At 52.0% G+C, this 11,421-nt stretch overlaps 1 protein-coding gene across 2 annotated transcripts; it reads left to right on the forward strand.

The window, feature by feature from the left end:
* On the forward strand, positions 1-11,140 carry RHOG (ras homolog family member G). 2 transcript variants are annotated; one of them, XM_071218232.1, is made up of 3 exons: positions 18-105; positions 737-769; positions 9,921-11,140. In XM_071218232.1, exon 3 carries the CDS (start codon positions 9,989-9,991, stop codon positions 10,562-10,564), a length of 576 nt encoding a protein of 191 aa, XP_071074333.1. In that variant the 5' UTR covers positions 18-105; positions 737-769; positions 9,921-9,988; the 3' UTR covers positions 10,565-11,140. The 2 variants fall into 2 exon arrangements, with proteins under 2 accessions (XP_058161817.1, XP_071074333.1); XM_058305834.2 differs by lacking the exon at positions 737-769 and having other exon boundaries at positions 1-105.
* Positions 11,141-11,421: the final 281 nt, after the last annotated feature.

Genomic DNA, 11,421 nt, shown 5'->3' on the forward strand with positions numbered 1-11,421 from the left:
CCCGGCCCGCCCCCCCCACTTCCTCCGGCCTCCCGCTCTCACTTCCTTCTCAAGCCCGGAGCCGCTGCCGCCGCCCCCAGCTCCCCCGCCGTGGGGAGGCACCAGGTGAGGCCCGGCCCTGGCCCGCGGGCAGGGGACCCCGGAGAAGGGCGCCCGACCGGCCCGGGACGGGGTGCGGGCGCCGGCCCTGGAAGTTCGCTTGCGGGAGACCGCGGGCGAGAGGCGCTCGGTTCACTGCAGGCTGGCGGGCGCGGCCGCCCGGGCGGGGCAGGAACCGGGCGGCCGCGAGCGGGCGGCGGCCCGGTGAGGGTGGCTTCCCAGCGGCTGTGCCGGCTCCGGGGAGCTGGGAGAGACCCCTGAGGTCACAGGGTCTCCCGCTCCGGGAGAAAAGCCTCAGAAGTGGAAGAGCCTAGAGCCGGGAGATGGGACTCAGAGGTGGAGGTGCCGCCAGAAGTTGTCGAGGCGGGTGAACGAATTTTCTGAGGGGAGAGGGTCTCTGAGCGGGAGAAGTCGCTCCCTCTGCTCGGGCAGTTGTGACATTAGTGAGGTTGAGAGAAGGGGGCGGTGCCTGGGGCCTCTGAGGCTCGGAGGCTGTCGAGAAAGAACTCCCTCCCTGGAAGCCCGAGGCCGTCCCAGACCCACACTTGCTGGCTGCAGCTGAAGGGTCCCCTGCATTCAGGACCCGGGTGACCCCCGCCGATCCCAATTCTTCCCTCTCTGTGTCTGTTTCTCCGAGGCCCGACGTCTCCATCCCTGGAGCAAGCAACAGGTAGTTAATGAGCAAACATAAGTTGTATCAGGCTAAGCAGTTCTTGGCCTTGCTTCTTTTGGGGGGTAAACCAAACCAAGGAAGGAAAAAGCCTGGTCTTGCCCTGTGACTGGAGGTGGAAGTGCTCTCATTTAGAGGTAGTGAGATGCCCTGACAAGACGGCATCAGTGAGAGCAAGACTGTTTTCAGGAGTTGGACAGAATAGGGCTTCTGGGAAGTAGCAGAGATTCTGGCCCTTTGGAAGGATTGGGAACCATTTCCCAGTTCTCACGCCCACCCCCTCTTCAGCTTCTACCCACAAACCCTCCATCCCCCTCTTCTCATCTGCTTCAGTCTCCCTTTTCTCAAACACTCCATTAAACCTAGGCCCTGAGCTCTCCTCACCTACCCTGCTCCTTTGACCATCTCTGTCCCCTGCAGCCTCCCCTCACTCTTCCCTCCCCAACTTCTAGGCTTCTGCACACATATCCACTTACTTGCTCCTTCCGTCTGCCATGGTTGCGCTAGAACCCTCAGCCTGTTTCCCTCTCCCCAACACTTTCCATTCAGCCCCTTCTCTCCAGCTCTGGGGTCAGGATCTGCTGTAGAAAGACTTGGTGAGTTTGAGAGCCTTTTTTCCAAACCTTCCCAGCTGCAACTTTGCAGTGATGGAGATGATTAAAGGCTGGGAAACTTCTGTGTGTGTGTGTATGGGCATGCAAGTTTCTGTGTCTATATCTTTATCTTTTGGAGACAACCAAATAACTGCCCTCAACCTTCACAGGGCCTAGAGCAGGGAAGCCAGCAGAATGAAGGGAACCTTCAGTGGGTGAGACTGTGGTTAGGCAGGAGGAAGCCGTCCGTAGCAGTCAGAGTAGAGTGACATAGGAGTCAGACCGGTGAGAGAGGCTGTGGGAAACCAAAATCACCCAGGCCCTTGGGTGCATGATCAAGAGGCCAGGCTTTGAGACTAACAATCCCTGACTTCACCGCCTTCTGGTTCCAACCCTTCTGGTTCCAACGTTGCCTGGTGGGGAGAATGGGACCAGATGAGCTAAGTATGATGGAAGGAAAGGGAGGGAGCCAAGGCTGGATTCTGGAGTGGAGACTGCAGCTGGTCTAACTTCAGTTTTAACTGTTTTAGTTTCAGTTCAGGAGAAGAAAAGGGGTGTCAGGCAAAGGTGCCTGCCCCCTCTTCCCTGCTGCCCTCTGGGGCCTCCCCACGTGCCCTGGTCTGCATCAGGCCTTGGTGAGAGGAAGCCCTGTAGAGTTCTGCTGACCCCTCTCTGCGGTTAGGCATCCTTAATATTCCCCTTCTTGCCTAGTACCCTATGCCCTCTCTTTCAGGAATTTCTCCTGAGTCTAACTTCAGTCTAGCCTGACTCTGTAATCTCTTGTCCCCATTCTAGAATTCCTTCCTCAAGCCTTTGGGATGTATACTGAGGGATCCACTTCTCTCTAGCTATGTCAGTCTACTCTAATTCATTTCTTTACACCAAAAAAGAGAGGTAGGAGGAGCAGGTGCTGGTTTTTTGGGATCCCCCAAGCGCAACTAAATTTGAGGCCAACCCCTGTTCTCCATCCTGTCTCTTCTTATATTTGTCCCTCTCTCACGAATTGTTACTTCTTACAATTCCGTCCTTCCACCTGTCTCTCCTACTTTCATTTTTAGGAGGCGCAGAGGGTTCGGCCACAGGAGGAAATTCCAGGAAAGGGGATGGCCCTGAGAATGATGTACATGCAAGGCACTTTCCCAGGATCAGGGCTCAGTAAAAAAAAACACCCAGGAATACTGACTCCCAGCCTGGCAAAACCAGTATTTATTGCAGCATTCAGTATAACTGAGCAACCCTCAGGGCTCTGAGGGTGTAGATGGGAAGGATGAGATGGGCATTTCTCCCAGGCAAGGTATGACCCCACTGGAGGTTTCAACAAATTGTTGGAAAAATATGACCAGGTGGGAGGTATCAAACTGGGAAAATATCATTGCGGGGAGAGGGTGGAGGGCTGCAACCTAAGAATTGCTGTTGAGGTCTTGGCTAAAGAGATATATAGTTAAAGTTGTGGCATGAATGGGCTGATGTGAGATTGTTACAGATCCCTGATTGGGAATCTGGGATATAGGGCACTGTTTCTGGCAAGGTTTTAGGGCAAAAGAGGTGGCTAGTGTGAGCTTTTAGAGGGTTATGAGCAGGAAGAGATGAGAGGCTGTCTATAGTGAGATGGTTGAGGAGATATTAGAGTGGTGATAACTGGAATACTGGGAAGAAGAAGGGGTCCCTTGCCCATACTGAAAACCCCACCCTTCATAACACATTTATAAACCTATTAGTGATGAGGCTTACTGGGGTCCCTGTGAAGGGCCAGGGAGGGAAACCAGAGACAAAGCTTGGGCCACCTCCCCAGACCAGACTGGTTTTCCTGTCCTGGGTCCAGCTTCCTCTTTTGCCTTCATCTTGAATGGGGGGAGGGCATCTCCCCAGGAGCTAGAGGCCAGAGGAGGAGCTCCTCAGCTGGGACAGAAACAGGATGGCTGGCGGGCCAGTAATGTCAGTTCTAAATCATAGATGTCCCAGATGGGTTAGACATGAGGGCCTGGGAACTTAGAAGCAAAGAGAGATCAGGCATCAATCTGAGCCCTTTGGTTCATTTCCTAAAGGGATCAACTATGGTAGGGTCATCCTGAACAAGGTCAAAGAGATGGTGGGTCCATTCCCAGGCAGAAGTAACAATTCCCACCTTTTTTGTGGAAGTAACATCAGGCTGGAGGTTAAGAGACCTAAGTTCTTGTCCTGCATTTACCACCAAATCTCTGTATAACCTTAGTCAACTTGAGTCTTTCTGGCCTGGGTTTCAACAAATGAGTTGCATAATTAGTCCCTCTATGGGGCACAGTGAATACGGATAGCTCTGGCTCTCCCTTCTCTAGGAAGGCCTCTCACGGCAGTGTCACCTGCTCTGGGCCCTCCTGCTCTTAAGTATCTGTCCAGAGGCAGGAGAAGCACAAGGGTTGTGTTAGAGATTGAGAGGTAGGAAGAAGGTACAGAGTATTGGTAATTTTGACAGGGGACAGCGAAGTGGGGGAGTACCCTGTCCCCTGCTCCAGCCTGCCCCACTGACAGTGGAAAAAAAATAGATGCGGAGTTTCCTCCCTGGTGTTTTTTCCCTTGTGGAAACCCCCTCAGGCCTGGGGCGGGGCTCAAGGGACCAGGCCGCTGGGTCTCTGTGGGTATTTTCAGGTGGGGGAGGCAGAATTGGGAGGGTGGCATTTCTGTACAGCCTCATGTGAAATGAGCAAAGGCAAAGGAAGTGCCATTTCACAGGCCTTTCATGGGGCCCCAGGACTGCTGAGCTGCTACTGGGCGGGGAGGAGGAAGCCAGGGTAGAAGCCTTCCTCTGTGCTGCTTGTGGGGGAGGAGCAGCCTCCTTGGCTCCCCCAGCCAGAGCTGGCCTGTCCCTCAGGCTGACTCTGCGTGGAGTACCCAGGGTGCTGGGACTAGGAGGGAGGTAGGGAAGGAACTGGGACTCAGTGAAAGGGCCCAACCCCACCCCACGCTGTCTTCCCAGCTGTGACTGTCCTGTTTCCTCCTCCTCCTGTCTTATTGGTAACCTTTAGTAGGTGGAGTCAACTCTTGCCAGCCATCTCTAACCCTACCCCTGCAGAGCCAGAAGGATGGGGAATGGCAAGAGGTAAAGAGTTCTCCAGTGTGGATTTTTTTTTAAAGGCTGGTAACTGGGCTCTTAGGTTCTGTCCTGCTGATGGGGAGAAGGGGAAGACAGAGACTCAGCCCTTGGCCTGGGCCCAGCCCCACACTGACCTCATATTTCCCCCAGCTTCCTCCTCCCAGCCCAGCTGCAGCCAGCTTCAGCCCCTTTGAACCTCTTCATATCACCTCTCCCTATCCCTCCCTACAAAACAAATAAACAAACTTACAGGGCTTCTAAAGCTGATGCCCACACTGCCCTTTACCAAATGTCCTCATATATTCCCAATCGTTAGTCTATCTACCCATCTTCTTCATTGGCCCTAGTTGCTGGGATAATCACTAGCTTCTCTCCTCTCACCTTTCCAGTTGAGAACAGGATGATATAATCTGTTCGCTACCGTTGTCCTACGTCTCCTGATGCTCTCCTTGTTCTCAGCATCAGTCTGTGGATTGATGGGGGGAAGGATTTATGTCTGCAGCTTTTGCTTGGCTCCATGCTGGGCTTCAGGAAGTAAGCAAGAGGACAGACTTCCCTCCTCATGAAGCATCCAGTTGGTTCAGTGTAATGAAGAATATAGGCAAGACGATCAGTGGTGGGGAAGATAGGGCAGGAGAGGGGCTTGCTGGAGTGTCCTGCAGGAGCTGGAGAACAGAACAGGGAAGGAGGGAAGATGTGGAGAGGGTGAGCAGCATTCCAGAAGTAGACCCGTCTCATGTGCAAAGACCTGAGGATAGATTGGGTTCATTCAGTTACTGACAGCCACTGTGCTGTGCTTGGCCTATAGAGACAGAAATCAGCCAGGACCTTGCCGTCCAGCTGGTCCCAGTGTAGTGACAGATAAGATTCAGATCAGCCTCCACGTGAAGCAAGATAGACAAGTGAGTACTGTTAGTTGGTGTTTAGGGGCAAAGAGACTAGTCAGAGCTGAGTAAATGGAAGCTACTTGTATAGGATCAGGGTGATGTGGCCAGAGCTCAGGGCTTGGAATGCCCAGAGGGATTATAGTCAGTGTGAGATTCGGATTGGAGATGGGGAGCGCTGGGTCAGGTTAGGAGACTAGAGAGAGTTCCCATTGCCTCCACACTCCCCCAACTTCTGGGGCCCATTCCTCCCCTCCCCCACTCCAAGTTGGGACACTTCCCCTACTGTAACTGCCACAAAGATCTGGCAATCGGGCAATCAGCTGCTTCCTTTCCTTCCCCCCTTTGGGCCACACCCCAAAGCCAGGCCTCACTGGGTGGTGGCTGGGCTCCAGGGATACCACTCAGACAGGTTAGCCACCCATGAGCTGTGCTCCCATGGGCTGCGCTCCCTGCCATTGCCAGGCCAAGCTGGTATTGGGAAGAGATGCTTTGCCTAGTGCAGTCACTTACTGCTTTTGGCTGCCTTTGCTGTCCATTAGGACTCAGAGGGCACTCTTGGCTGTGGGGGTGTTTGTCCAAGCCTGGGCTTTGGAGAGGTGGGTCCAGTTCTCAGTAATAAGAGCTGAAGCAAGCAAGTCAGAAGGCATTGATTGCACACTCTCCATGTCCAGCCCTTTACTCAGCCTTTCTGTGGGGAAGACTAGAGAAGCCCAAGCTCCAGTATTGGGGGGCATCCACAGGCTGAGAAACTTGTGTGTAACCAGAGGAAAAAGAGAATCACATGAAGCCAAAGCATGGGTAAGAAAGAGGTGGCTGTGCTATGAAGGTTCAAAGAAAGGAGAATTCAGTGGTCCCATGAGACTGTGAGATTTAGGCTGGGCCTTGTGGAGCCAGGGGAATTTAAGAGGGGAAAGGGAATGGTGGCAGTTGGGAAGATCTAGAGTAAAGGTTCAAAGACAAGATGTTTACAGGGGGATGCTCCAAGGAACTCACATTTGCAAAGTACCTACATTTATATACTTAATCCTTGTAACAACCCTACGAAGTAGATAGTGTAATTGGTGCTTTTGATTGATAAGGAAATGAAGGCTTAGAGAGTCAAAGCACAAGCCCAGGGTCACACAGTTGATAAGCAGCAGAGCTAGGATTTAAATCCAGGACGCTCTTATTCCAAAACCACTTCCAGATTATGAAGAACTTTGAATACCAAGTTGAGGGACCAGGCATGATCTGAATTCAGTTGGGGGAAAAAAGCCAGAACAAGTCAATTAATTAATTTCTTTACTAAATGAAGGTTCTCTTTTTAAAAAAGAGAAGCAGCCATCTAGTGAATAAGCCACATTTGAACCTCCACTCCCAGGCAGGCCGCTTTCCTTGTTTGGCCTCCTGCAGCACTGACTGTCCCTTCTTCTCAGGCACAATTTAGACCCTAACTTTTAGCATATAGCCTCCTTATGTGGGCTGTGGGGACTTACAGGAACCAGTTTAGGCCATAGGTTCCTTCAGAGAAAAGATTTGTCTTGGGAGAGAGGATAAGGGTCTGAAGTGGACTTTAAATGGGGAGAGTTGGAGCTGCCTCGGGCACCTGCATAATCATACTGGGTGCTTCCTGCCTTTTGGAATGAAAGGTTTTGCTCCTGTTATTTCCTGTGTGTACAGCACTTCATAGTTTAAAAACATTCATTTCTATGATCTCATGGGATCTATGCTGCTGCCCTATGAGTCAGGGAGGGCAAGTATTATCACTCTTTTACAGATGAAGAAACTAAGGCTCCAGGAAAGGAAGTAACTTACTTGCTCAAGGTCATGCAGTTAGCTGGTAAGGGGTAACTTGGAGGCTGTAAGATGCATTGAGGAAAACACAGGACTTTGGATCACAAACTGAGACTTATGTGTTAGCGCCCATGCTAACTAGCTGTGTGACTTTGGGCTCCTTAACTGCTTTGGGTTTTGTTTCATCATCTATAAAATAGGAATAGTAGGAATTAGGGCATTATAAGGATCAAATACATAATACCATACAATCTGTAAAGGGTTTTTTATCAAGGGGTAACTTCAGCACATGAACCTAGAAGGTCAGATTCAGGTATCTAGTGCTTTTGCCCCTACATGTTTCTGGACACTACCTCACTCATGATCTTTTTCCAGTGTCAGTCCCTTCTCCATTGCCAGCCCGGAAGCTACCCTCTCGCTCCCGGGTCCTTTGAGGGCGGCTTTACTGATTGCTGGTTGATAACTACCTCCCTTCACAGCCGCCTGGAGCCAGCTGTACTTCCAGTCTCTTAGCCTTGTGACTGCAGGTCAGAGTTCCCTCCTTGCCTTCCGGCCAGCCCAACGCTGGGCTAGTAGGGGAGAGTTCCCAGTCATACTACCACACCAACCCCCCTGCCCTGTGTAAAAACTGAAGATTCACAGGCTCAGGAGTTCTGCTCTGAAATGCCAGGACCTCTAGATAATCCTGTAGATGCAAGTAATGGCATCAACCCCCCTCCTACTCCCAGGTCTCTTTATGTCTCATTCTATTCACCCAGTACCCTTGTCACAGGCATTTTTCTCTCCGTTTTGTGAACAAGGAAACTGAGGCCCATAGAGGGAAGTGCCTCCTGCTTGGTTGCATTGAGTTCATAGTAAAACAGAGCTGGGGCTAGGACTCAAGTCTCTTGACCAGTCTCAGGTTCTCTCCACTGCCCTAGAGGGCCCTTAGCTCTTTCCTTAGGGTATCTGTCTGAATGTCCTGAGGTTGAACACTTGAACACACAGACTTACTTAGTCATGCAAATAAAAATGGAAGTATTTTAATAGGAACCAGAGAGGCAACCTAATTGAGTGAAACCATTTCCCTCCCAGCTGGTCTCAGGGGAAGCTATGGCCCGGCCTGTGGCCGTGGGACAAAGTCCTGCATCCGTGTCCGCCCTCTCGTCACCGAAGTTCCGTCACCTCTTCCTAATGGGGAGGTTCCCACCTCCTCCCTCCCCCATTCTCAAGGTTTGAACCAGTGGGTAAAAGGTCAGGCTGTGCAGGTTAAGGTATTCCCAGACCAGGGTGCAGCCTTCCAGTGCAGAAAGTGAAATGGAAAAGATGAACCAGTAGTCAAGGTTGGGCAGAGCCAGGGATACTCAGGGATCTGGGAATGCCTAAAAGGACTGCCCCCTCCCACGGAAGAGAACCTGGTTGTAGGGGAGCGAAGCAACAAAAGGAAATCAAATACTAGAGAGCCAGAGTACCCCCTTGGCCAAGAGGAAATAGCCAATGAGAGGAGAACCCTTACCATAGCAGTAAAAATAATCACAGGGTCTCCGGAAACTCTGCCCTGTCCCTGAACTTGAAAGAGTTCTTCACCCCAAGGCTCTGTGACTAGCAAAGGAGACCAGAGTGCTGACTGGAGCTGGGACTCCCTCCCTTGGACTTACCCCATGAGTAATTACAGCAGCTCGTTTTGGGGCACTTTCTGTGTCCTATGCCCCATGCTAAACACTTTTGACACATTAGCTCTTTTCATACTCTGAGCAACTCTTAATGTTATAGGCAAGATTATCCTCACTTTACAGATGAGAAAATTGAGGCTCAAGGAACTTAAATATGTTGCCCAAGATCATATATGACTAGTTGGTGGATCAGTGATTAGAATCCGTGGCACTGTGCTCTCTACCCAAGAGGCACCTGCCGTGGTTTCAGGAAAAGGACAGAAAATTGAAGAGAAAATCAGTTTCTTCTCTTGCTCTTCTGTTCATCCCTCCTGGCTGGGCTTAGAAGATCTGCCCTACCCCACCAAGGACATTGAAAAAAGATGCTAACATTTGGGAGCCTCAGCCTCTGTTTCATTTATTATTATGTCCCCAGATTCCAGTTCAAATCCCACCCTCAGCTTGCTCCCCAGCACTGAGTTGCCAACCTGGGTATGTGTGGCCAGATGGCATTTTCCATGTTTACAAGAATGAGGAGGTGATCTCTCCTGCCTTTTCCCCATCTCCAGGGCACCCTGGATGGGAAAGACAGCTGTCTAGAGAACTGTGCTCCTTATAGAGCATGCTTCTTTTTGTGCCTTTTGGTTTAGCCTCAGTAGCCAAGTTGTCTTGGCTTTGAAGGAGTTGAAAATATTGGTACACTGGGCAGGGTGGGCCCTGAGTTTGTAGAGGCTCCACCTATGACCCTCCTGTGTCTTTACTGCTTTTACTAGTGCTTGGAAAAAATTCAAACAGCTGATATCTAATGCCCATTATGTATGGCCAGGCACTAGTCTATATGCTTTATATGTACTATTTTATTTAATCCTCACCACAACCCAAAAATGGGGTAGGTGTCGTTTTATCCCCGTTTTACAGTTATTAGAGAGTTTAATCCAGGGTCACATAGCTAGAAAATAAGAGAATCAGGATTTGACACAGAGCTTATATGCTTCACACATTATAATGGCAGCCTTCAGGACCCTCATATTTGAGCATCTTTCTCATTGTGTATCCGCGTCTCTGTGATATGTCTTGAGACTGTAGGATGGTGTCAGGTTAAGTGAGCAGGAGCTGGTTTCCCTCTGTGCCCCCATCTTTTCTTCCCAATGAGTAGAGGTCTCCCTAACCAAAAGTGTCCCTCTCATCTGTTCGCAGGTAACTGCATCCAGAGGGGCCCAGAAGAGGGAGGAGGCATTGCCTCCACTGCAACAGCTGCACCCAGGATGCAGAGCATCAAGTGTGTGGTGGTGGGCGATGGGGCAGTGGGCAAGACGTGCCTGCTCATCTGCTACACAACTAACGCTTTCCCCAAGGAGTACATCCCCACAGTGTTCGACAATTACAGTGCCCAGAGCGCAGTTGATGGGCGCACAGTGAACCTGAACCTGTGGGACACGGCGGGCCAGGAGGAGTACGACCGCCTCCGCACACTCTCCTACCCTCAGACCAACGTCTTTGTCATCTGCTTCTCCATTGCCAGTCCGCCCTCCTACGAGAACGTGCGGCACAAGTGGCATCCAGAGGTGTGCCACCATTGCCCTGATGTGCCCATCCTCCTGGTGGGCACCAAGAAGGACCTGAGGGCGCAGCCTGACACCCTACGGCGCCTCAAGGAGCAGGGCCAGGCACCCATCACGCCGCAGCAGGGCCAGGCACTGGCCAAGCAGATCCACGCTGTGCGCTACCTCGAGTGCTCGGCTCTGCAGCAGGACGGCGTCAAGGAGGTGTTTGCTGAGGCTGTCCGGGCTGTGCTCAACCCCACGCCCATCAAGCGTGGGCGGTCCTGTGTCCTCTTGTGACCCTGGTGCTCAGCTTGGAGGCTGCCCCTGCCCCCTTACCACTTGTGCCTTGGTGCCTTGTCTGCCCCCAGCTGTGCCTTAAGGACTAATTCTGGCGCCCCTTGCCAGGGAGCTCCCTGAATGCCTTTTTCTCCCTAAGGAGGCCTGCAGGGAAAGGGGCCCAGCTTCTGGGTCCTGCCCCACTCCCCTTGGTAACACCAGGTGTCCTCCTGAGCTTACCCAGGTTAAGGTTGGACTCCTCCCCAAGAGGCCAGCCCAGTGTTCACCTGCCCTTTTCCCCTACTGACCAGTTCGTCCAGCTTCCCACACAGGTGTTGCTGCCTATTGTGGTCCTCCTCTCAGGTTAGGGGCTCTCAGCCATCCCTAACCTCTGCTCTCGCTGCTCTTGGAATTGCCCCCCTCCCCCAAGATGCTCTCTCCCTTCCCCAAGGAAAGAGCCACAGAATCCTGAGAAGATGAATTGCTCCCACCTGCCCCTACATGCCCAGGCCTTATGCATCCGCTGACTGACTTGGCCCCTGTGCTCCTGGGGGCCTTTCCAACCCCCATCAGCATCAATAAAATCTCCTGTCTCCAGTGGCTCTGGCTCCTCCCTGTGTGCTGGGCACTGGAGGTTGGGCAGGGGGCAGGCATGGGCTAGGGCTCCCCAGAGACTGGGAGCCTTTTGTTTACTTCAAGAGGGGACAGGAGACAATGGTCTTCATTGTGGTCCCCCCAATTGCCCTAACAAAGCTCTAGGCTCTCTTGGAGGGGCCAGTCTTGCTCTGGAGCCCAGCCACAGATGCTGTAAGGGACAAGGCTGAAAGCATGAGGACTCAGAAAGGGAGAGGTTGAGAGCCATCGGCATGAAGAAGGCA

The sequence above is a fragment of the Dasypus novemcinctus genome, chromosome 10 (assembly GCF_030445035.2).
Source record: "Dasypus novemcinctus isolate mDasNov1 chromosome 10, mDasNov1.1.hap2, whole genome shotgun sequence".
Classification (NCBI taxonomy): domain Eukaryota; kingdom Metazoa; phylum Chordata; class Mammalia; order Cingulata; family Dasypodidae; genus Dasypus; species Dasypus novemcinctus.